General features: G+C 44.9%; 2 protein-coding genes across 2 annotated transcripts in view; one reads left to right on the plus strand and one right to left on the minus strand.

Moving 5' to 3' along the window:
• The first annotated feature begins 323 nt into the window (after window positions 1-323).
• Window positions 324-2565, plus strand: TMEM215 (transmembrane protein 215). The gene has a single exon (XM_083719833.1). It carries the CDS (start codon window positions 1437-1439, stop codon window positions 2199-2201), a length of 765 nt encoding a protein of 254 aa, XP_083575959.1. The 5' UTR covers window positions 324-1436; the 3' UTR covers window positions 2202-2565.
• An 11253-nt stretch (window positions 2566-13818) lies between these two features.
• Window positions 13819-26281, minus strand: part of LOC310835439 (atrial natriuretic peptide receptor 1-like) — a gene marked incomplete at its 5' end in the record, with an annotated part of 51003 nt that continues 38540 nt past the window's right edge. Inside the window, 6 exons of the mRNA XM_083720070.1 lie at window positions 13819-16406; window positions 18453-18544; window positions 20280-20378; window positions 22215-22367; window positions 24407-24546; window positions 25950-26037. Coding sequence (XP_083576196.1) covers window positions 16272-16406; window positions 18453-18544; window positions 20280-20378; window positions 22215-22367; window positions 24407-24546; window positions 25950-26037 — 707 coding nt within the window. The 3' untranslated portion in view covers window positions 13819-16271. The remainder of the gene's footprint in view (window positions 16407-18452; window positions 18545-20279; window positions 20379-22214; window positions 22368-24406; window positions 24547-25949; window positions 26038-26281) is intronic.

Consider the following 26281-nt stretch of genomic DNA (forward strand, 5'->3'; position numbering starts at 1 on the left):
AAGGAGATAAAGAACTACACAAGTTTTAGAGGACATCTGAAGGCAGCCCTGTATCAGGAGCTTTTAAATGTTTGATGCTTTATTATGTTTTTATATATGCTGTAAGCTGTCCAGAGTGGCTGGGGAAACTCAGCCAGTTAGTTGGGTTAATATTATTAATCCCTACACGATTCCGGAGTGGTGTCCCTAAAATGGTTCATGGTATCTTGTACGCCTTCTTCCAGAAACTCCTACAGCCAAGCTGGTGGCAAATGTATTGCTCCTATTTCCTTTGCGCCACATGTGCTAGGCCAGGAGGGAGGGTGGTGGTCTTCATTGCAGCGCGTTTCTTCCTCTTCCGCAGGGGAGTACAGACGCCGAGCAAAAGGAGCGCAAGGGCGGAGACGAGGGGCAAGAGTTTGGGGCGAAGAGCGCTCGGCTGCGGGAAGGTGCACTTGCTGCGCTCTCCTCGCTGGAAAGGCATCGTTGCCCGCCTCCCGGTCTTTAGCACAAACTGGAACATCCCCCCACCAGCAGGCGGGCTGGCTGCTTATCCTCTGCAAAAGGACAAAAGCCTTTGGCCGGGAGGGTCCGCTCTGCAAAATCCGAAGAGTTACAAACGAGTCGTCTTGTTGATTTCTGGTGCCTCTTGCGCCGGCTCCTTGGCTGGAGCAGCCCGATCCTCTTCATAGTTCGTCATAAGGCAACTCTTCCTGTAATTTGGAGAGGGCTTTTTTTCTGGAGCCTCTACTCCTTGAACTTGGATGCTAGCCCTTAGTAGCTTCAGTGGGGACGACCGTCTCGGATCGCCCAAGGCGCGCGGGGTTCTCTCCTACTGGAGACCTTTAAGTCTGCCCTCCCCGCACACTTTGTGCCACACAACACTCCGCAACCAACTCCCTCTCTCGCCCCATGCTTCCGTTGCTGTCCCCTCCCCCCACTCCTACAATATACCATTTGCAATGGCTCCTAATGCATCTCCCAGCAGCTTTGTTGATCTCTGGCCCGGGATCCAAAGCGGAGCAGCAGCAGAAGCAGAGAGGCCCGCGGGACTTCACGTGTAATACTGCAAGCGCGGTAAGAGGCAGCTGCTTTTTGCAAGCCTGCCTTCAGCGGCAGCGGCGGCGGCGCTCCTAGCAGCGGCAGAGGCAACAATCGGAGGACGGGGAAGCCGGCTTTACAGGAGCTGCGCGCAGAGCAATGCTGCTGGGGCGCAGAGACGGCGCGCTCCCCTGAGCCTCGCCGCGCGCGTTGCGAAGGGAAGGGCGATGCACTGAGACGCCCCTTGCAAGCGGTGCGTCGGCTGGGGGGAGTTTTGCTGCTGCTTTCCTGCCTCTTCTCTCCCCCCCCTCCACCCCACAGCAAAGGATTCTTTTGGCAAACGGAGCTTCCTTCTCTCTCCCCCACCCTCAAGCCCAGGGAGCTCCTCCGATGATCCTGGGGACTTCGTGAAAGCCATGCGCCCCGACGACATCAACCCTCGCACCGGTCTGGTGGTGGCTTTGGTCAGCGTCGTCCTGGTGTTCGGCTTCATGTTCACGGTGTCCGGGATCAAGGGGGAGACTTTGGGGGACATCCCTCTGCTGGCCATCGGGCCGGCCATCTGCTTGCCGGGCATCGCCGCCATCGCCCTGGCGAGGAAAACCGACGGCTGCACCAAGTGGCCCGATAAGAGGGGGCGCCCGCCTTGCGGTGGCTGCTGCTGCTGCCGCAAGAAGCCCCGAGACAAAGACGTGCTGGAGCTGCTGAGGACCCCGTCGGACCTGGAGTCCGGCAAGGGCAGCTGCGACGAGCTGGCCAAGAAAGCCTATGGAGCCAAGGACAGGAACGGGAGCTACCGAGGAGGAGAGGTCGGCCTCTCCACTTGCACGACCATCACCACCTCCGCCGCCGTCGGGGAGGGCAGGGGTTCTCTGCACAAAGCGGAGCAGGACGAAAAGCTGAGATACTTGGAAAACTGCTGCCCGGAGATGCCTGGGAATGTCTTGGGGGCCGGAGCCACCCTTTTCAGTGCCTTAGAGGAGGAGAAGCAGCAGCAACAGGAAGGATCTCCCGTCTTCGAAGGGGCCCCCGCGCCCCCGGGCGCAGAGGACACCGTTTCCGTGGCCCCTCTGAACAGCATCATCGTCTGTTCCTACAAGGACAGCAGCCCTTACGACAGGTACTGTTGCTATATAAACCCCAGCGAGGAAATCAGCTCGGATCACGAGACGATAGTTTGAAAAGACTTGGTGGACTCCCCTTTCTCCCCTCCCCTCTTTTTTATTTTTTAAAAAAGACTTTGACAAATGAGCGGTGTTGTTTCGAGCAAGTAATGAAGGAACCCTCCCAGCAGCCGGCTCTTTTAAAACAAAAATAATAACTGGTAACAATAGTAATAATAGTAATAATAATTAATAATAATAATATTGGCTGGATTTGCACTGCATGGGACAATTCTCATAGCTATTAACTAACTTTTTTCTAAACCCCAACAACCTGGTATGTGACTGATACTCAAACCTTTTGTGCCTGGGAAAACAAACTTTATTTAGTTATTATTTTCGGTTTCTTGTTAAAAGTAATAATAAGCATGTTTCAGGAGAATCAGTCTTTTTTATCATGATTTGTCAGCTGGAGGTGTGTGCGTTGCCGAACCTTGCAGGGATTGGGGGCTGGTGGAGTGGGTGGGGATACTCTTGCTGCTCAAAAGTAAAGCAGAAATCAAATGTCAGTAGTTCATATTGGAAGTGCAAGATATTCAGAGCTCTGCCTCTTCCACTGACTTCTGAAAGCACTGATAAAGAGACCAGGTGCAGTTCAATGTTTTCTTTTAAGATGCTTCCATCTGGTGAAGTGGGGCGGAGGGTGGGGAGAGTCAGCCTGGCCCTAAATTTTCAGTTTTGGGTGCAGTAAGTTGCCTATTTAATGTGCTCTTGTATTCTCCCTGCCTGGTGAGGAAAGAGGCGCTTGAGGATTTTCCGTGTCATGTGCCAAAATCAAGTGACCAGCCTCCGGAACGTTGGGCATGCACTTCCTTACACCGAGTCAGGCCATTGGTCTGTCTAGCTCAGTGCTGTTGACCCTGATTGGCTGCAGCTGCCCAGGGTTTCAGACTGGGGTGTCTCCTCACCCGGCCTGGAGATGTTGTTGTTTAGTCGTGTCCGACTTTTCGTGACCCCATGGACCAGAGCACGCCAGGGACTCTTGTCTTCTGGCCTGGAGATACCGGGGATTAAACCCGGGGCATTCTGCATGCAGCCACTGATCTACTGCCCTTTTACATTGTACTACACACATTGACTTGTGGGGGAGTTTCAGGCGGCAAAACATCTTGGCCTGGCCCTGTCATTTTTACCATTGTATGGATCAGGCAGGGAACTTCAGACAGCCCAGCAGGGACATTGTGTCAAATAAATTTGACCCATGACGATCTTGGAGACTGAGAACCATTTTTAACAGCCCAGTCAGTTGGTGGGAGTAAGGAGTCTGTATACACATTTCCGTTTTCTAGTGTACCTGTGGTCCAGAGCTATCCTGTAGTTTTGTTTGTTTCTTTGTTTGCATTTCCCTTTTCAAACCAACTTCATTCCATCAGGAAAATGTAAGCCACATGCACAATTAAGCTGAGACGTAGAAGGCAGCGCATGCGCATGGGTGGATGACAACGCATGCGCAGATGGCAACTTTGTGAATAGGAGTTGGGGGAGGGGGTTGCAGAGGTGGGGAACCCCACAGGTAAAGACATCCCCATCCCTTCTCAGGTGTGTACAACAACATGCAAAGGCGACTTAAAACACAGCAGGGCAGAGTAGGAAATGAACTCACTGCGTTTTAAGTTGCTAATGTGTACTGAGCCTAAGAGAAATACAGTTAACCCTAGCAGCGGGGTTATTCGGGCTGAAATCCTATGCACACTTTCCTAGGTGTAAGTCCCATTGGACTCAGTGGGGTTTACATCTTGGGTTGTAATTTATAGAATTGCTCTGACAAGATGGAAACATTATTCCCCCTTTTTACTTTTTGGTGTGTGTGTCTGCTTTTAATAACCCATCCTGGGTTTGCAACTATTTCCCCCCTCCGTTGAATATTCAGTATAGTTTAAGTGTTACGTCATAGTTCTGTTGCACTGATATGGGGGGGGGGGGAAGCTGTGGGGGAGAGAGAATGCTATCCTTTTTTTTTCAAGGCAAGATTTCTAGTGAAATTGATCTGAAGTGTAGTATAACGAGCTTATGCCAGGACAGCACCGCTGGTATTGACAGCACACCTGATTTTTTTACTTTAAAAGGCATATAGGGACAGCTGGAAAAGCTTTTGAGAGTCTGGAAAAGGGTTTTGGAAATGTGAATGGATACTTCTTTTTGACAAGTTATTGTTCATGGAGGGGGAGGAATATAAACAGATTTCAAAGGCCATATTGATATGCTGTCTTAATGGTGGCAATTTTTAAATCTGAATAAAACAAAACCCTGTGTTATGGTCCTCTGTTTTCAGCATTCACTTTGAATGCATATACATATACATACAGTGGTACCTCGGGTTACAAACGCTTCGGGTTACGTGTTTTCAGGTTGCAGACCGCGGGAAACCCGGAAGTACCGGAAAGGGTTACTTCTGGGTTTTGTCGCTCACGCATGCACAGAAGCGCCAAATCACGCTTTGTGCATGTGCAGAAGCTCCAAATCGCATCATGCACATGCGCAGGTGCAGCGCTGCAGGTTACGAACGCTGCGGGTTGTGGACGTGCCTCCACCATGGATTACGTCCGCAACCTGAGGTTCCACTGTACAGTGGTACCTCGGGTTAAGTACTTAATTTGTTCCAGAGGTCCGTACTTAAACTGAAACTGTTCTTAACCTGAAGCACCACCTTAGCTAATGGGGCCTTCTGCTGCTGCGCCGCCGGAGCACAATTTCTGTTCTCATCCTGAAGCAAAGTTCTTAACCTGAAGCACTATTTCTGGGTTAGTGGAGTCTGTAACCTGAAGCGTCTGTAACCTGAAGCATATGTAACCTGAGGTACCACTGTATATATATATATAGCCAGATTCCTTCCCCATTGCCCTGTCCTGAACACTTAATTGATTGTAAAATTATTGCTGGTGGTTTTGTTTGTTTGTTTTCTCCCACAGCTCAATCCCATCTTCCCTTCCTTTTCTCAATGCATTTGACAAACTGGCCAGTGAATTAAATGCTGTTAGAGTAGTATCTCTTGTTCCTCCCCTCACATGCTTCAGATATGCTGAATCCATATTTTTTTCTTTTTACGGCACGATATGTATTATTCAGTCAACATCGTATTCACTCACACCATTTCTTTTTAAAACAGAATCCATTTTAAAACCCTTTTTCAGAGTGGAGAGAAAGAGGAGGTTGGTTAGTGACGTCATTGGTCTTCTGCCAATCTGTGCTGTGCGCGGTGTGCTGAACTCAGAACTTCTCTCTCCCCGAAGCTCAGTCCGTAGGAGAAACAAAACATGGCGAGTGCCCCTCCGCAGGAAGCTTGCCGTTAGAATCATGTATGTGTATATGTGCACATGCTAGAGGTGGTGTGTGGAATTCACTGCCACAAGATTTGCTAGGATTAGATGAGTCAAGGGCTATCAATGTCTGTGATTGCTTTCAGGCCTTTTGGAGACATGGGGCACTAAATAAACAAATGTCAGCTGCTGGGGGAAAAGTCTCATGCTCATGCCTTTTTTGTGATATTTCAGAGATACCAGGCTGGCTAGAGTTGGGAACAGGACGCGGGGCTGGGTGGAACTTGGTCTAATCCATTCGTGGGTTCTCTTAAAGAAAATGTGACTGCACTTATGGAATGACCGGGCACTTGGCTCTAAGAGCACTTCTCATCCAAATCAATGGCTGAATCTCTGCTCCAGCAGTAGTTTCCACAGCAGAAGAAGACATGTGCACATGTCTCCTTCAGAATTGTACCTCTTCAGTAGAATAATCTGGGGAATGGGGAAGGAGATAACTGAATAACCTGGATTAAAAAAATTGACACGTTCCGTTCTAAAACCAGTTGCATCATTCATCCTAAACAGCTCACTTAGTTACCTTGCGGTGCTGATAACGCCCAAGGTTGCAGGTTCGATCTCCTTTTTGGGACAGCTGTGTATTCCAGGGGGTTGGGCTAGATTATGCTCAGCATCCTTTCCAACTCTACAATTCAGTGATTCCATGACAACGAAGCAGTTTTAGGCCCCCTTGGTTTCAGTGGGTGTATTGAGCATATTTCTCAATCCTTCCAGTTGAAGCCTGTGAGGTTCAAAAGAGCTTAACTTTGGCTTGGCTGTGCACCTGGGTATCCAACCCCCTGGGTAACATTAAGGAAATTGTCAGCCAGAGTTTTCGCACAAGGTAGGCTGTGTGCATCGATTCAGTTATCATTTGTCGCCATAGCAATGGAAGCAGGAACTTTCTGATGACTCAGCATAAAACATGTCGCTTGGAGGACCTCTCAAAGCCTGCAGGGAATGAGTCAGCAAAACCTATGTACATTACGTCTCCGTATCATATGTGCAATACTGTACATGTACCAATATCTGATTTGGGATTTTATATGTGTTATATATTTAATCTATGCAGGATGCCTTTCAAGGGTTAATTGTGAGGAACAATATATTCAATAAATCCAGAGTAATTTGTACGTCCTGGGCTTTCCTTTGTAAGTTTGTCTGTGCTTCGTTTCTGTGGCTGATTGCGCAGCTCTGAAAAGCCTCAGAGTTTTAAGAAAGAAAGAAAGAAAGAAAGAAAGAAAGAAAGAAAGGAAGGAAGGAAGGAAGGAAGGAAGGAAGGAAGGAAGGAAGGAAGGGAGGAAGGAAGGAAGGAAGGAAAATATCCGTAAGAGCTCTTGTTTTCATCATACATAATTTACTCCAGACCACTTGATTGTCCAACCCTCCATTGAAGGCTTGAGATAATTCTGCAGAAAACTGACTTCTGATTTTTCCGTGTGGAGAGAGAGAGAGAGAGAGAGAGAGGTTTGGCTGGGCAACTCTCACACATGTGATGCTATCTAGCAGATAGACAGAAGTCCTCAGGCTCCTTCAGGCCCGTCTCATTTTTGGAAACATTGTTACCGACAGTTATTTCAAAGGGAATTATCAAAGGGCGAGATGATGCTTTTCATTAGGGGTGTGAACTTTTCCTACTTGCTCAACATAAAATTGTACAGCCATTTAGAGGGAAAAGCAGGGGAGAGTGAGACATTTACTCATCATTTGAAGGCTCACAGCAGACAACTGCATAGACCAGACCACGTTCACTAAGCAGTGTTTTACAGGTTCATCCAGAAAGAGAGCTCATTCGGGACCAACCTTTGCCTAGAGGAAGAGAGGTCGTCCATATCTGAGCTCCAGTGTTATAAACTCAAATAGCTTAGCTAATCACCAAATGGCACCTTTAACTTCGGTTCTGGTGGCCACTACCAAATGTCTAGACACTTTTCTTTTTAAAAAAGAGAATCATTATTATTAATTTCATTTCTACACCACTTTATATTTCAAAGAAAGCATCTCAAAGCAGTTGAGATTGGATTAAAACATCAAATTATTTGATTAAAACATCAAATAAAACAATCCAGAGTAAAACAAATTCAAGTTTTAAGGAAAATAGTTCAGATCCTTCTCTAAGGGACATTTGGCTTTCCCCATATATATTTGCCTACTTAATTTATATAGCTGCCCCAGAACAGAAGTACTCTAGGAGTAGCGGTTAAGAGTTTTGAACTAGGACCTGGGAGATGAAGGTTCAACTCCTCACTCACTGAGTGACCTTGAAGTGAGTCACCATATCTTAGCCTTTACAGTTGGCTGAAGGGAGAACCAAAAAGAGATTGGTGCAGGGGTAAAGAAGTTATGGTTAATGAATAAAATAAATAAATTACCGTATTTTTCGCTCCATAAGACACACTTTTTTCCTCCTAAAAAGGGGAAATGTCTGTGTGTCTTATGGAGCGAATGTGTGCGTCCATCGCTGGTTCCCTTTCCGGCCCAGCCCCCTTGCCCAGGCCTCCATTGTTAAATGTTCTGCAGATGGAGGCTGTTTGTTTCCCCAGCGACATGTGACTGGCTGATTAGATTACAGTGGTACCTCAGGTTACATACGCTTCAAGTTACAGACACCGCTAACCCAGAAATAGTACCTCGGGTTAAGAACTTTGCTTCAGGATGAGAACAGAAATCGTGCTCCGGCGGTGCGGTGGCAGCAGGAGGCCCCATTAGCTAAAGTGGTACTTCAAGGTAAGAACGGACCTCTGGAATGAATTAAGTACTTAACCTGAGGTACCACTGAATCTGTCTGGAAACTGTTGGAACGGCTCTCTTTCCTTTCCTAAAGAAGCTGCAGAACTGTGAGTTGAACCCCATAAAAACAGGATTTTTTCCCTTTGCAAAGTAAGCTCAATAACTTTGAGCTGATCCTCAAAAAACCAGGGCTTTTCCCCTTTGCAAAAGAAGCTGCACAACTGTGAGCTGAACCTCAAAAAAACCTGGGGCTTTCCCCCTTTCCTCCTCTAAAAACTAGGTGCGTCTTATGGTGCGAAAAATATGGCAGTTTAATGGTTGCATGGGGGTGTTTTCTCCTCCGTTAACACCAAGTGACAAGTTAGGCATCCCTCCTGAAATCACTGTAACTGCAAGTCCTGTCCAAATTATTCCCTGGTTGAAAGCTAGATCTGCCAGTTAACAAAACTGTACTGTTCCTCTCCTCTTGGTTCCTACATGTCGTTAGATAGGAAGCTTTTGGACACACAGACCGGATCTGTTTTCTCTCCTCCTTCTTAAACTGCAAGGTAGCCCCAAGGTTTCAAGTGCAGCCTCAAGTGGTCTCAGAACACCAGATCCTTCAAGTTTCCCTGTTTTCCAGGGACAGCCCTGGATTTACAGAAGCCGTCCTGGTTTCTGATTTGATCCTGGAACATCCCGCTTTTCCTTAGGATGTCCCTATTTTCATCAGAGAAACGTTGGAGCGTATGGAGTTATGCAACCCATGAGCCAAGGAGATAAGTAACTATACAACCTTTAGAAGACACCTGAAGGCAGCCCTGTTATAGGGAAGTTATTTAAAAAATGTGTAATGTTTTATTATTAAACTGAGGTCCAGCTCCGAGGGTCTTCTGGGTGTTCCCTCCCTGCGAGAAGTGAAGCTACAGGGAATCAGGCAGGGGGCCTTCTCGGTAGTGGCACCTGCCTTGTGGAATGCCTTCCCTTCAGATGTTAAGGAGATGAGTAATGATATACTGTATTTTTTGCTCTATAAAACTCACTTTTTCCCTCCTAAAAAGTAAGGGAAAATGTGTATGCGTCTTATGGAGCGAATGTAGGCTGCGCAGCTATCACAGAAGCCAGAACAACAAGAGGGATCGCTGCTTTCACTGCGCAGCGATCCCTCTTGCTGTTCTGGCTTCTGAGATTCAGAATATTTTTTTTCTTGTTTTCCTCCTCCAAAAACTAGGTGCGTCTTGTGGTCTGGTGCATCTTATAGAGCGAAAAATACGCTAACTTTTAGGAAACATCTGAAGGCAACCCTGTACAGTCGAACAGCTTAGTTCTCGAACGTATTGGCTCCCAAACGCCACAAACCCAGAAATGACTGTTCCGGTTTGTCCAAAGCTGAATGTCCAATGGGGCTTTGGTTTCCAAATGTTTTGGAAGTCAAACAGATGTGGTATTATTCAGATGGGTTAGGTGGTATTATTATTATTATTATTATTATTATTATTATTATTATTATTATTATTATTATACTAATAATAATAATATGATGATGATGATGGAATAGGGCACCCCTATTTTCAACAGAGTAATGTTGGAGTGCGTGGAACACATCTCCTTCACCTCAGAAGATCCCAAACCACCCCAAGCCTGTCCAATCCAGTATTTTCCATTCCAGTTTTTTTCTTCTCACTCTATTTTCTCTTACTCCTTCCTTGAATAGAATGAAGGTACTGATGCCCACATTTTAAAAATGCATCCATACTGCAACACATATGAAGGGCACACACCTATAAAAAGCACCACCATGGAAACTTGTTGAAGGGTGGTTATAAATCCCCAAAATAACAAACAATTGCAAATTTAAAAATAACAATTTTGTGTTTTAAGATGCATGCAAGTTGAGGCCCAGTCCTTTCCTATTCACTGCTCACAAATATTTTGGACGCATGTTGCACGCTTTCTCTGTCAACTCAGTGTATCGGATAACGTGTATGTTTGGTTATCCAGTATTGGCGCCCAAGCATAGTCTACAGAGCAACCCTTTCACCGAGTTTGTTAATAAGGTAAAAAAAGAACATTTAATATTAATAAGGTTTGGGCTTTATTCTCTCTTTTTCATTTCCCTGGTATGTGCTGGCAGGGTGGGCAGGAGGTTGGGACCATCCAAATCTAGTCCCCTATCCTTCACTGCTGGAAATAACCAAACTAAGAAGGTGGCAATCAGCTTTAATTTACAAACTGGGAGCTGATCTGGTCGTGCAAAAATCTATGTATGGGAGTCGGCATTGCCTGTTACAATGAAGAAGAAAGCCATGACAGGCACATTATCTCTCTCTGTGTGTTGCCTGCTGCTTCATCCAGAACAGATCGTTGGAAAGGGATGAGCGTTGTTCAAAGACTTCGGCTCTTTAATTGGGGATCCCGATGTTACTGAGGATGGCAGGAGCTACAGCCCAAGAACATCGGGTTCCCCAATTAAACACTCCTCATGTTGGCTGTGGTGTTCCTACAGGTCATTCTATTCCCAAATGCTTCTGAGGGCAGCCAAGCTACCACTTCAAACAGCAGCAAGTGCATACACTCTTCTAAGCTTGGGGACTCATCTAGGTGTCACCTGAGGGGTCCTTCAAAGCCTTGGGACTACTGCAATGTGTTCTACGTGGTTCTACCTTTGAAGGAGACCCAGAAATTACAACTAATCCAGAATGCGGCAACTAGACTGGTGACTGGGAGTGGCCGGCAAGACCATATAACACCGGTCCTGAAAGATCTACATTGGCTCTCAGTACGTTTCCGATTCAAAGTGTTGGTGCTTTAAAGCTCTTGGCCCTGTATACCTGAAGGAGTGTCTCCACCCCCATCGTTTAGCCCGGACACTGAGGTCCAGCTCTAAGGGTCTTCTGGTGGTTCCCTCACTGCGAGAAGTGAGGTTACAGGGAACCACACAGAGGGCCTTCTCGGTAGTGGCACCTGACCTGTGGAACGCCCTCCCATCAGATGGCAAGGAAATAAACAACTATCTGACTTTTAGAAGACATCTGAAGGCAACCCTGTTTAGGGAAGTTTTTAATGTTTGATATTTTATCATGTTTTTAATATTCTATTGGGAGCCACCCAGAGTAGCTGGGGAGGCCTGACCAGATGGGAGGGGTATAAATAATAAATTATTATTATTATTGGTTGAAAAGTGGAGTTTTGGCTGAGAGAGTTTTAATGGACAAATCAGAACCGCCATTACTTCTATGGCCCTGGTGGAGTGGTCATCAAATGTTCTTTAAGGAGATGTCTCAGTCGACAGGCAATTATGAAAAGAAAGAGCCTTTTGGGAATCAAAGCTCATATTTCCTCCCTACTCCACAGGCTCAGGATTAGTATGAAGGAAGAATTGCTAGTATCATCTTGAATTAGCTTGAGAAGAGATGGACGCTTTTGACTTGCTTGTTGAGCTGAACCCAAAGATACGGCTTTGTGGGATGGGCCCTCGAATCCGAATAGGAGACCAAGATCTGTTAAGAGTGACAATTCTGTGAGCAATTGTTAGGGGCTGTGCCACAGCTTGCTCCACTCACCAACCCAGGCGTGGAGGAAGGGGGGTGCAGTGGGGGAGGTCCACCCTGGGTGTCACCACTGAGGGGGGGGAACAAAATACTATACAATAGTCTTTATTGTCATTGTCCCATACAAAACAACGAAATTGAAAAATCTACACCAGACATTCAAAAATCAACAAGCCTACTATCCCAGCTATCCCAGCCTGGTTAGTCCCCTAAGAACTCTGATACCCTATAATTGAATACAATATACTCACATAGAGACTACCTTACACTGCATTTAAAACCAAAATCGCATTTGGGTAGTCTCAGGCGGCTAGTCCTACTCTTTATAACCCTGTACCTTCTTCCAGAAGGCAGAAGCTGAAAGAGATCATTTCCAGGGTGCGCACTACCCTGCGCTATTTCTGCAGCTTTCTTATGGCACCTGGAAGCATAGATTTGATCCAAGGTGGGAAGAGTGCACCCAATTATTCTCTCCTCAGTCTTTACAACCTTGGACAGCATTGTTTTCCCCCTGACCGTGCAGCTCCCAAACCACACACACAGACCATAAGTTAATACACTCTCCACAGTACAATGGTAAAATGCCATCAACAGGTCCTTTGAGAGATTGTTTTTCCGGAGGATTCTCAGAAAATATAACCTCTGCTGTGCTCTCTTCATCAGGTCTTTGCCAGGCGGCACTCACTGTGGGGCCTGCAGCGCGCCTGAGCCACATGTCTCTCCTGCAAGTGACGTGGTGGCTTGGGGAAGGTTTTTTTGCCCCACCCCAAAACTTACAAAAATTACTGTGACAAAGTATTTATTTATTACATTTATTTATTATTTGTATACCGCCCTTCATCTGAAGATCACAGGGCCATTCGCAACATAAAAATACAAATACAAAATGCAAATGCAAAATACATAATAAAGCAAAATAAACTGATAACCTCCCCTCCCACAGATTATTTAAAAGGCCAAGGAGTGTTACTCAGTCAAACACTTCAGCTTAAAAGTACTGCCAATGTCAGATTCTTATTCTTATTTATATTTATATTTATTAGTCACCTCACAAAATAATTTCTCTAGCTCAATATACATCAAATATAAAACAAGGTTAAAATGCAAAAGAAAATAATACTGTCAATTATACATGAAATATAAAACCAGCAGAAAAAAATAAAACAAAGACTAGCTATAGCAACAAAACATTTAATACAGAAAAACAGAGATTGCAAAGAAACAACTTATGTAACATGCTCGGAGCTGCATAGGGACTGCAGCATAACAGGTGATGGTGTTGTTGTTAATCCTTTCCCTGTGTCTTTTCCTCACTGAAAATCCCCCTCCAAAGTTGCTATTTGTCCCCCAAGGGAAGCTGCAATGTATCCCCAAGGCAGCTTTTCTTTCTGGGCAAATAATAGCTTTGAGATGGTTTTGGATAGAGGGGCATGGAGGGCCACATGCAGCCCCTGAGTCTGAGATCTACCACCCACCGCATGGCTTGAATGAGGCTTGAAGAATTCATAGATTCTTTTTTGTATATAAGGAAAAGATTTGTGATGTGGCTATTAGTCACCAAATTGGGCATTGTGCTATGCATACAGAAGGAGGATACCTCTGAGTATTGAATGAGGAGAGGACCATGTTGGGAAATGGATTGAGGATTAAATCTGTAGATTTAGATCTAAACTTCCTATCCCACGTGTGTGGAAGAAATACAAAACAATATGGCTGTGAAGCCTTTTTAGCAGAGTAAAATACTTTTTAGTTTGGCAGCTTATTAAAGCTTAGTAATAAGGCAGCTGTACCTTTTTATCCCCTTCTGTTTGTGGTCTATTGACCAACTCCTTTTCACCCCTGTTGCAGAGAATGAGCCATGCATTTTTAGTAAGATCAGTGGGGAAAGGGTTTACTTACATTTCAGTGCAAGCAGCAAATAGAGCAAAGTAGCTTGCAGAAAAATACTTCTAAGTTGCAGTGAAATAAAAGTTGGGAGTCTTTGCTAACATGGCTGAAGGCAGGAGTTTTAGTCATGCACGTCTGCTCAGCTTGGAAACATCGTGAAAAGAGAGTCTTCTTACAGGAAGAAGGAAATATACAGTGGTGCCTCGCAAGACGAAAAGAATCCGTTCCGCGAGTCTCTTCGTCTTGTGGTTTTTTCGTCTTGCGAAGCAAGCCCATTAGCGGCTTAGCGGATTAGCACTATTAGCGGCTTTGCGGGCCTTAGCGGATCAGCTGATAAGCGGTTTAGCGGATCAGCTGATAAGCGGCTTAGCGGATCAGCTGTTAAGCGGCTTAGCGGATCAGCTGTTAAGCGGTTTAGCAGCTTAGCGGATCAGCTGTTAAGCGGCTTAGCGGCTTGGGGAAAAGGGGGGGGAAACCCCCGCAGGAACTCGCAAGACATTTTTGTCTTGCAAAGCAAGCCCATAGGAAATTTGTTTTGCGAAGCACCTCCAAAACGGAAAACCCTTTCGTCTAGCGGGTTTTCCGTCTTGTGAGGCATTCGTCTTGCGGGGCACCACTATAAAGTATTGTCTCCTTTGTTAGAGAGTTCCTGCCCAGAGGAGGCAAAGGAAGTGACCACACACACAGGGTCCTCTCTAGGATGTTCAAGAACTCTCCATGGACTAGCTCTGTATTTGTCTAGCAAAACATGCTTTTGTTATTTGGCTGCAAACCCCACAGACCGGCAGGAGAGTGTTGTCGTGCTCATGTCCCTTATTTGGCTTACGGCTATTACAAAAAGAAAGAAGTCTCCAAGTAACTTATAAGAGCCAAAAACGATACATTTCAGTAATAAAACCACTCCAATAACCCACAGACGTTTGGTGAGGCAGGTATTTGAAACAAAATGCTAGACCTAAAGGTCAGGTCCAACGGGACTCTTATCGCCTTGATGTGGGAAAAGGGGAGAGGAATTTACCAGGGCAGGAACTTGAATAAGATCCCAAGGCAGGATTGAATCCATGACAGTTCTGTAACATGAGAGATTATCCGGCAGTACAAGCACTTATGAACGGAAGGAAAACAAAACAAAAACTCTGTGACTATTTATGAACGAAGGAGTGCTTGTGGAAATGAGCCCCGCTTTCCTTCAGAGACACCACAGCCAGTGTCCTAAATTCCACAATGAGTCAGAGTGCTTGAGGTTCTCACTAAAAAGAAAGTGAAAAGCATTGTGTGCCAAAAAGGGACCCAGCATCACTTGAGGTGCTTCTAACAGGCACAGCAAAACAAAGAATGCTGATGGGCACCCAGACAAACGAGACAGCCCAGGCTTCCTATCCCCCCCCCCAATCTATTTTCTCTGTATCCACCTGGCTTACCGTGTTTACACATATAGCTGTAGCAGAGGGTGGACAATGAAAAGCTTATTTCAAACTTGCAAACCTTTCAACCCCCCCCCCCCCAGAAGGTTCTCGACTCAAGAGCACTGAAGATTATACCATATGTGATTCCTCTCTGAACCATTACTTAAACAGTGCCAGCCTTGCCAGTACGAGACCTCAAGAATAGTGCCTTGCCGGTTTCTAAGCAAAATGCTGTTTTTCTGCATCATCTCCTGTTTCCATTTTTTGGAAGGGGAATTTTCTCCTTCACTAGATCCCTATTTGCATGCTCACATGTGATTACAATCACGTGGAATGGGTGGGTGAGGCTGGCTGGCAGCCATGTATCGTGTTATGTACTGAGTTGAATAGGATCCAAAATGCAGCAGTCTGATTGGTCCTAGAACAATAGGATCCAAAATGCAGCAGTCTGATTGGTTCTAGAACAATAGGATTCAGAATGCAGCAGTCTGATTGGTCCTAGAACAATGCAGCAGTATGATTGGTCTGCAGGAGCCATCCAATCCAGCTCCAGATGGAAGTGAATCCACAACCTGATTGGCTTACAGGAGAATTCCGGAATTAGCCAATAATGTGCAGCCCATTGTGTAAATAATGTATATAAAGCAGATACTTTGGGGAAACTTCCATTCCTCCTCACCACTATGAGCTGAATAAAGAACATGAAATCCACTCTCGACTCCATATTTTATGTCGGAAGGGTGATATGAAGAGGGGGACCTGCTCCAGGCACACAGTGGTCAAACCATGGTTTTAAACCATTTCCTGCCCCTATTCACTACCATTTGTGCCATCAAAGAGTGCATCCCCCTCATTAGGTGGCACAGTGATCCTAATTGTGGTTCGTCAGAGGTCTGTGAATTAAGTAACAACAACAAATAACACTTAGCACAAAGTTTGCTTTGCAGACAAGATTCAAGCAGGGTTTCTGATCCTGGTTTGTTGGCCCTGAATAAATCATGGTTTGTGGGGAGGCGAAACAATCCATAATTTCACCTAACGTCTGAAAACAGCCAGAGTCAGGGTTTGCAAGCCTACAACGGTGTCTATTTTCTTCATATCGCTCATGAGGACCTCCCTTTTGGAGAAGAGAACTTAGATGCTTCTTGCTTACAGTTTCATTTGGGGTGTATAAAGACTGTGACCATGGAGAAAGTACCTGGTGGGGTTTTTGTATGGCAGGGTTGAAAGCAGGTCATTTTATATAACACCTGGGATGATATTGCAAGTACTTTGGTTAAGAGTCTGAGAGGTTGTGGAAGGGCTTAGTGACTTCTTTTGAGTTGCGCTAGACTTCTTTCCTTCCAGCCAATATGTTATCATGTCACCTTTCCCCTAGAAAGAAACGTAATAGCACAACTTATCAATGGTGTCAGCAATACTTTACACCTGAGAGCAAATACCAGCACTAAAATAGAGGCATGGCTAGCCCCCCATTGCTTTATTTAATTTGCACCAGAGCAGGGATCTCCAACAGGTCGATTGCGATCTACTGGTAGATCCCGGGAGGTTTTGGTAGATCACGGTCGATCGCTGGGCCCCTTTCCTTACCGCCCCCTTGCCCCGCCCTCTATTGTCGCACAATCTGCAGAACGAAAGCCGGAGTTTACTCAGTGAGGCTGTTTGTCTCCCCAGCAATTTGTTGGTGTGTGGCTGTTCCAGTCTCCCCCCAAACCCTTAAAAATGGGGCTTTCCTCCTCCTTAAAAAAGGCTCAACATCTTTGACCTGAACCCCCCCCCCCCAAAAAAAACAGGGCTTTCCTTCCCCAGGAAAGGTTAACAACTTTAACCTGAACTCCATTTTTAATGAGCAGGACTGCAATTCAAGATCTGTTCTCAAAGTGGGCCAAAATGCCATCCTTTTCAGTGGACACCATTGTGTTTTGCTCAGTTTGGAATGGAACCAAACCCTCCCCCCACCCTTTTAAAATTTTGTGCACTGGAACCAAGTGTTTCTGTTTTGAGGGTACTGTTTTGAGGTTTCTAATTTGGGTGAATAGATGCAGTGGTGCAGCATGGGGGGGGGGGGAGGCACAGGGCAGTTGCCCCGGGAGAAAAAATTCAGCACCCAGTGCTGCCCCAATACAGCTGTGCACTTCCTTCACTGGGCTCCATTGAAAATGGCTTCTCCATGTGAACCAAGAAGTGACCTCTCCATACAATGGAACAACTCTTCTTTCATTATCTCTGCAGCTGCAATGTCCTGGGTGACTCAGATGCTGTTATGTAGTTGAATGCGCATCTCTCCATCCATTTACCTCCCTCCCCCCGGAACCGCAGATGCTGGCAACCCACGCTGCGCCACTGTCCTTCTATCTAATAATGGCCTGGTTCACGCAAAGCGCTAAACTAAAGTATGGCACAGCATGGACCAGGGATGTAAGAATGCATCTTTTTTTCCGTTTCACCTCGTATCCATCTCATACAGAACTGTTTCTGTTCCACTGCAGTTTATCTTCTGTCAAAAGCAACTTCATTCATCTTGCTGTCTGCTGTGATGAAATTATGTAACTGAAGGTCATCGCTTGTCTCACCTAAGCAAACCACCAGCCAAAACCCGACACTGATTTCAGCTTGTGGTTTGTCTGGAATGGAATAATGCTAATCCAAACCATGGCTTAGTTCCCATTACAGTTTTCCCACAGTGTGCCAGCACAAACCATAGTTCAGCCTAGTGTTACATGCAAACCAGGCCCATAAGTGGTAGCTTTTGTTTACTAAATGGACTCTTACCTTATATCAGGCATAGGCAAACTCGGTCCTCCAGAGGTTTTGGGACTACAACTCCCATGATTCCTAGCTAACAGGACCAGTGGCCAGGGATGATGGGAATCATCATCAAAACATCTGGAGGGCTGAGTTCAGAAACACAGTACCTCAGAAATGTATATGTATATTTAATCAAACTGCAAAAAGGCCAGTGGTTAATTGGCTAAAAATGCAAAGCTGGAGGCGGCCCTAACAGAAATACGTTTGCACTTTCCATCTGCACTAGAATAAGCATAGATGTTCTAGTTACCCACTGGTGAGGTGAAACTCTGCTCAAACCCACTTTCCTCTATATTACAGCTTTGCATCTTCTGGGACCTCAAGTCTTCAGGATAAAAATAGGTCCTGGAGAACTTAGGCAGAAATTAGGCCCTAGGCTGGTAACTTTCAATATCACGGCTGTTTCCAGGGTTTCTTCGGAGAGGCATTAAGACTTGAGTCACTTTACACAGTGCAAATGTGCCCTAAGGAGCAGACCAGAAACGAATGATGCTCAAGATTCAGAGCAGACTCAAGGCCAGCCAATCCAAAGGGGTTAAAGCAAAAGCTTTCCAAAGGACTGCCACTCATTTCCCCTTCGGGAAAGCCTGAACACAAACGTTTCCTATTTACCTTGACTTGCAAATTCCCCCGGCACACCAATATGTACTCTCCAATCTGTTCCAACAGCTGGTATGTATTTGAACTGCACTGTATTTTGAGAGCTAGAAGGAAAAGAGACATTCAGCTACAGCACTGTTATCAGCCCTGCTTCCCTTTTCAAAGAAAAACTCGCTGTAGAAACTGAGCAATGGCCTCTTAGACATAGATATCTCTCCCCCAATCTCATTTCTGCCATTTGCTGCTACAGTCCTGCCAGTGGACTCACAGGGGAACCCTGAGGTCTGTGGCTTCTGCCTGAGGCATTTGGGAATGTGTCCATGACTGTGTCAACTAAGAATTAATGATAGTATTTCCCATCTCCTTATAGCTGTTGACAAGATCAGACTCTCCAAGTATCCCTATTTTTCAAGTACAGTCCGTTGACAAGTAGAGAAGTTGTCCCTATTTCTGATAGGATCCCTGGAATGTCCTGCTTTTCCTTAGGATGTCCCCATTTTCATCGGAGAAATGTTGGAGAGTATGAAATACCCGCCCGGGCTTTTTTTTTCAGCCAGAACTTACTGGAATTCAGTTCTGGCATCTTTCAGGTGGGTGCCATTCTAAGAGAACAAGGGAGGTGCCAGAGGTGAGTTCTGGCCAGTGCTGGATTTATGTATAAGCTAAACAAGCTCTAGCTTAGGGCCCCACTCTCTTGGGGCCGCCAAAAAAATTTAAATAAAAAAAACCTGGATGTACATTTCCAAAATATAAGATAAAAAACAAATAAAATAAAAACTACACACAACAACAGTGTTTTGTGTTGTGTAGGCTCCTATTTGTTATGTGCAAATGGCTTTAGATAACTATTAGGTCCATAAATTACCATATAGCATATATTCAACACAAAAAACAACAACAATTTGTTGTTGACAAAGGACAGCTGGACATCAAAAGGGCCCCATTATCTTCAGTAGCTTAGGGCCTCATCAAACCTAAATCCGGCCCTGGTTCCGGCACCTCTTTTTCTAGAAAAAATAGCACTGGGCACCCATATTTTCACTGGAGAAATGTTTGAAAACTTGACCCTTCCACCCCGCAAAGATAATTCCATGCAGTCTTGCTTAGGAGAGTGACAAAGGTGGTCAGTGCTAGAAAGAACTAGGCAGAAAGATTGGATGAACTTGGTATGTTTAGGCTGGAGAACAGAAAGGCAAAGGGCTATCACAGTGAAGAGGACAAAGACTTGGGTTGAGTACACACCATGCATGTAAACTTCACCCCAAGGAATCTTGAGAAGTGTTTAAAAAAAGAGGGAGAGGGAAAGGAGTGGCCAAAAGAGGGGAAACTAATCCACCTGCTTTGGTCTCACCCACCCAACCCCAATTAACACAAAAACATAAGTATCTCTGCAGTAGTAAAGGTAAAGGGACCCCTGACCATTAGGTCCAGTCATGACCGACCCTGGGGTTGCGGCGTTCATCTCGCTTTATTGGCCGAGGGAGCCAGCGTACAGCTTCCGGGTCATGTGGCCAGCATGACTAAGCCGCTTCTGGAGAACCAGAGCAGCGCACGGAAAAGCTGTTTACCTTCCTGCCGGAGCGGTACCTATTTATCTACTTGCACTTTGACGTGCTTTCGAACTGCTAGGTTGGCAGGAGCAGGGACCGAGCAACAGGAGCTCACCCTGTCATGGGGATTCGAACCGCCGACCTTCTGATCGGCAAGTCCTAGGCTCTGTGGTTTAACCCACAGCGCCACCCGCATCCCTAGATCTCTGCAGTGCCCCACCTGAAATGTCATCAGCTCATCTTTCATTAATTCTCACAGAGATTTGCCAGTTGCTGCTGTTTTTGTTACCTTCACTGGTGGACTCCATCCTGGAGGCTGTGTTGACGGTGTCCCCAAATAAGCAGTACCGGGGCATTTTTGTTCCCACAACTCCTGCCACAACTGGCCCTAGAGAAAGGGGAAAAACAACAACCCAAAACCAATCCAAGGATCCTTTCTGACTTGAATTTATTTGCAGTTCACCCCAGTATCAGAGATAACAGTTAGGGCTTACTGTTTCTGTGTGGGTTCACTCTATTAAAATATAAAAGCAGTACAACATTTGCAAAAAAAAAAGAACAAGGAACAGCACAGGGAGGAAAGTGGCAGGGATGTGCATTTGGTACAGAGGAAAGTCTTCTGTGTGAAGAAAGGCAATGTCGGTCACATCAACACCATATATCTGAAGCACTCTTATGTCACTCAGGGAGAAGCTGAGGAGCTGTTGTTTGTTAAGGGTGCTGGGAGTTACAGGTCTTGCAGGGTCGGCAGCCTAGCAAACTACAGTATCCAGGATTCTTTGGGGGAAACTCTAGCTGTCAAAGTGACATACGAGTGCTTTAAATGTCTGATGTGACTTGGAGATGAAGGTGGGGGGGGGGGAGCTTAGTTGATGGAGCTGCAGATAACGGCTGTTGAGATTTGTAGGCTATCATAATGAGAGGCTTCTTCCACAGAAGTGCATTTGTTTGTGATGGGCGCTCTAAGTTAAGAGCACGAGATACGTGCAAATCGTTCTGTTATGTACTGAGTTGAATAGGGTCCAAAATGCAGCAGTCTGACTGGTCCTAGAACAATAGGATTCAGAATGCAGCAGTCTGACTGGTCCTAGAACAATAGGATTCAGAATGCAGCGGTCTGATTGGTCCTAGAACAATGCAGCAGTATGATTGGTCCGCAGGAGCCACCCAATCCAGCTCCAGGTGGAAGTGAATCCACAACCTGATTGGCCTACAGGAGAATCCCAGAATTAGCCAATCACGTGCAGCCCATTGTGTAAATAATGTATATAAAGCAGACATTGTGGGGGAACTTTCATTCCTCCTCACCACTATGAGCTGAATAAAGAGCATGAAATCCACTCTCGACTCCGAGTATATTTCGCGTTCCTTCATTCCTGGGAAGAGGGAGGACCAATTGCTGTTCCCACATCCATTTCAACTGGCTATTGACTGAAATAAATAAATATATATCGTACTTTTCTGTCTATAAGATGCCCCCATGTATAATATGCCCCCTATTTTGGGGGACTGAAATTTCAGAAAATGGGGGGAGATGCCAAAAAGTTGTTGAGCTTTTTTGGGGGAGGATTGGGGAGGATTGCCCAGAGTTGTTGAGCTTTTGGGGGGTGGATAACTGAGGATTGTTTTTAGGGCGGAATGCCGAGAATCGCTCACCTGCACACATTTCAAAATTCACCTTCTCATCTCTCCCCTCACCTGCTAATCACCCGCCCTATTGCCGCAGCATCGGCCAATCAACAACACCCATTCCCATTGACGCAGCAACCATTAACACGCACAATAGCTGCTGACAGCTGCAGCAGCAACCAATCAGACATCCACTCTATGCACATCCCATGTATAAGACGACCCCCACTTTTTTGCATTATTTTAAAGGGGGGGACGACTAGTCTTATACACAGAAAAGTATGGTATATTTCCATCAATTACTGCTACCCTGTTAAGAGTAGCTCAGAAAGTGAGGCAGAACTACCACTTCAAAAAGCAGCGTGGGAACCAGTCTCCCTCCCACGATGGGATGTAGTTCTGGACTCCTTTCTAGTCTGTCTCCACCACAACCTGGCCATTGCCAACAAGGGCTATGAGTGGACACAGCCCTAAGAAGGCAAGCTTCGCACCTTCTATGGTCCTGAATGAGGGCAACCTACTTTAATTCTCCCTTATACCCACACCCCACTTTTGCAGAGTCAACATTTCTCCATGGCACAGTGCACCCTCGTACCTGAGTGGATCCCTGCTCGAATCTTTAGCTGGGTGTTGGGCTTGTGTGGGATCCTAAACGTTTTGCACACTGAGACCAGGTCCAGAGCCATACTTGCAATTTCGCTGGCATGGCGAATGCCATTCTCTCTGGGCACTCCTGACACCACCATGTCTAGGAAAAAAATAAATAGGAATATTCACCGAGGTTGGCATAGCCTCAGTATCGCTATTACCATTGCTCGTGTAGGAACTTTGGAAGAAGGTAACAAGAAATGGCAACAGCTCACCTGAAGATGGTTGAACTGGAATGGCTGGGCCATATGTGCATGCCATGCTAAGCCAAGCCATGGCTTAATGCAAATGTGCAAACATGCTGAACCCCAAGGAGGTGATCACAGCTATTTTGCTTTTCCCTAGTCTGTTTTGATCCGAGCCGTTGACCTCTCATATATGAGAGTCTTTGCCTGGCTGGATTCTGTATTATTTTGTGTTCTGTTTACAAATTCCCAAGTTAAACCTACAGGAGTCTTCTGCATCGCTTGACCTTTTGGCTTCAATTTGTAAAAGAAAAATCTACTTCTCTCTACACCAAGACGCCTAGGTTTCCAATTTGTGCACCTGATGAGGTAGGCTCTCACCTACAAAAGCTTCTGCCACAGATTCTGAAAAACAAAGGTTTCATTTTTAAGGTGCCACAAATCTTTTTTGTTTTTGTTCTTTAATGGTGGGGGAGGGGACTTGCAGAAATAAACTTGGCACAGCATCTTCTTCTCCTACCCCCACCCCCTGAAGATGCCCCTGCACCCACCAAATCTGCTCTGGAGACTTGGAAGAAACCCATAACAGATTTGGGAGATGTCCCATTGAAAGTCCGCACACTAACAGGATAACTTTCTTGGGGCACAGGAAATAATTTATGGGAAACCTATTCATGAAGGGATATTTTAGTGGAGGAAAAATAACCATAAACATTTATTAAATGTTCAAAGCACTCTGCATACATTACTTCAGCAAGTGTTACAGCATCTCTGTAAGGTTGGCCATGACGATCAACTGTTATTATGTAGATATGGGCAAATGTAAAGAAACATTGCTTTTCCTGATGAGCTTGGGCTGAGGTCAAATTTGGACTGGGGACAGGCACCTTTTCCCATATGTGGTGGAACTGCAAATTGATTAAGAAGTATTGGGATATGATTTATATTGAAGTTAAGAAAATGTTTAAATTGACTTTTATTAAAAGACCAGAAGCTTTTTTTATTAGGCATTATGGGTCAAGATTTACCAAGAGAAAAGAAGAAACTATTATGCTACAACTGCAGCCAGGATGTTATTAGCCCAAAGATGGAAAAGTGAAGAAATACCAACCAAGGAAGAATGGCTACAAAAATTGATGGAATATGCAGAAATGGTGAAGCTAACAGAAATACTCAGAGACAAAGACAATAGATAATTTAAGAAAGATTGGGAACTATTTATGTTGTATTTACAGAAACAATGTAAAGATCTAAACTCACCAGCAGGGTTTGAGTAAACATTTACAATTAACAACAGAGATAATAACTATCAATATGGAGATAACATGTAAAATATTTGAAAGCAGGCAGGGGTTAATTTGGGGGAGAAAAACCAGAAAAGGAAGATTATGGGATAATGCACACAGTGACTTGCGATCTCGATCACACACAGTCTGTAGTCCGCTGGCAGTAGGAGTACAATATGGGCATGTCTTTAAGTTAACATTTTACATTAAAAACCTGACAGTTCCAAACTATCAAAGGCTTTTCACCAAAGCCAGACTAAATGTCTTTCCTTCTGCAGTTTTGGATGGCAGGTTGAGAGGAGTTCCCTACCAGGACAGACTTTGCTCGTGTGCTCAAGACATCAACTCCATAAAACATATTTTGTTGCACTGTGCAAAATATGAGCAAGCCAGGGCTGAACTGATATTACCCTTGCTGGTACCTTTCCCGAGCAAATCAGAGGCTCACTATGTCAGGTTCCTATTGGAAGACTGGACAAATGCTAGAACATTAGCAGTGGCAATGTTTTTATCAGTGGTTGCAAGAACCAATGATCCCTATATTCTGAACAAAATGCTTGTTTAACCTGGAAGTAGCTGTATGAATTGTGCATAGCTTTGTAATGATTTCTTGGGTCTCTGGACCGTAATAAAGATTGATGATGACAATGTTGTTTTTAAGCACTCACAGGCATCTCCGATAGTTTCCACCTTGTAGACGTCGTAATTGTCTATGATTTCATCAAAGGTGGTGTAGAGCTTGTTTAGGAAGTCAACCACTTGGTAAGGCGTGCTGGTGCTGGAGAGCTGAGTGAAGCCAACAATGTCGCTGGCAAGGAAGAACAAGCCTTAAATGTGAGTTGAAGGATTTTGGAAAACATTTTGATGCTGACACATTTTGATGACACATTACATTTTGAATTCTGCATATTTGAGCAGCGCTCTCCTTCTCCACCTCCTCCACTCTGCTGATTCCCTACAATAATTATTTTTGCAGTTTTCAATTGCACCATGTCAATTTAGCAGGTTGGGGGAGTGGAAGATAGCATTCCTTTATAAAGCGCTGGTGAAAAAATATTTGAATTATGTTTCCCCAGGCTGTTGCAGCTGAAAGGGCTTCATATGCCCCCCCCCCGCCAATAAGACCTTCCCATTAATTTTAATGGTAGAAGCAGAAATCATTTACTGGACTTGGAATGGGGAGGGGAATCTATGCAAGGATCTTGATATTTCTTTAAAGTATATTCATTGGGAGAAAAGAGCTGCCTTGTACCCTCACAAAATCTGCTCTGATACCAATCAAACTTCATTTACAAGAGGAGTACATAACCTCTTATCTATACGTTAGAGTTACATCTGTTGGGCAAATAATTCTCTTTGTTGTCCATCCTGTCGTGTATAAATCTTGTCCATCTGCAGACAAGCAGATGTAAGCATAAATCAGTAGACATTAATCTGCAGAATTTTAATGGGCTCGCTTGCTGAATGCTTGAAGCATTTCAGACAAATCCTAAATGATGATGACTCTCTCAAAGGCAGAAAGAAAAAAAAGAGGAACAAAAATTCTTTCATAAAAAGCAGTGGAAAGGTTATTAGTTCTCTAGCATAATTAGAGCAACTTTCCCTGCATGGCTAACACGGCACTAAACTCTTGATACGGCAACAATAGCTTTATCAACACATGTGTGATTGGAAGGGAAGTTCTGCTACAAGGGTGGGGGGAACTTCCTTGTTGCAGCCACTTCTCCTAGATTCAAAAAACACAATGCAGTGTTGACATTGCTTAGACAAGATGACATGAATATTTACGTCTAGTTAATTTAATTCCTAAATGCATCTACAATTTATTTTAAAAAATATATTTTCAGAGACCTACAAGGAACACATATGTGAACGAATCAATCATCATCATGAATATGTAAATAAATCGTCATCATATCAGATATGTGCTAAACGTTAGAGATGGGGAAGGAGTGTGCTGCTCTTCACAAGCACCAATGGCAGTCACACCAAAATGCACATGTCTTTTGCAGAACAGCTGCAGGCTGTGCTCCCCAAGAGTTTCACCTTTCCGCAACACTCAGCTTCGATATATCTGCAGAGACAGTTGTGGAAGGACACAAAGAATAAAAACGTATCTCGCCATGGTATCGACCGCACCTTGACGTCTCTGAAAAAGCTATTCACACAAAGGCTAAGTAGCGGTTTGCTGCTGGGTTCAGTCCTACTTACCTGAAAAATACAGTGGAGTTTATGTAACTTTGGGCCTGTGATGCCTTTCCTTGTCTTAAATCATCAGCTACCTGTTTTGGCAACATGCCTGTTTTGTAGAACAAACAAAAGCCATTATTACTAACGCAAAGTACCCACTAAAACTCAACCTGTATTAATAAATACAAAGTGATTTCACAGTGGAATCCTATACCTGGCCAATACATGCATTTACAGGAACTGCAAGATAAAATGCATCCATTGACCAGAAAGCAGCAGATATATATTGACATCAGGCTCTTGGAACTGGTCTTCTCAATTTAGTTTGATTCCACTGGTATGAAATCCCCCAC

The sequence above is a fragment of the Podarcis gaigeae genome (assembly GCF_964106915.1).
Source record: "Podarcis gaigeae genome assembly, chromosome: 17".
NCBI classification, from domain to species: Eukaryota; Metazoa; Chordata; class Lepidosauria; order Squamata; family Lacertidae; genus Podarcis; species Podarcis gaigeae.

Excerpts from the sequence above, each read along its gene's own strand:
- TMEM215 (XM_083719833.1), top strand. The coding sequence starts at position 1,437 with ATGCGCCCCGACGACATCAACCCTCGCACCGGTCTGGTGGTGGCTTTG.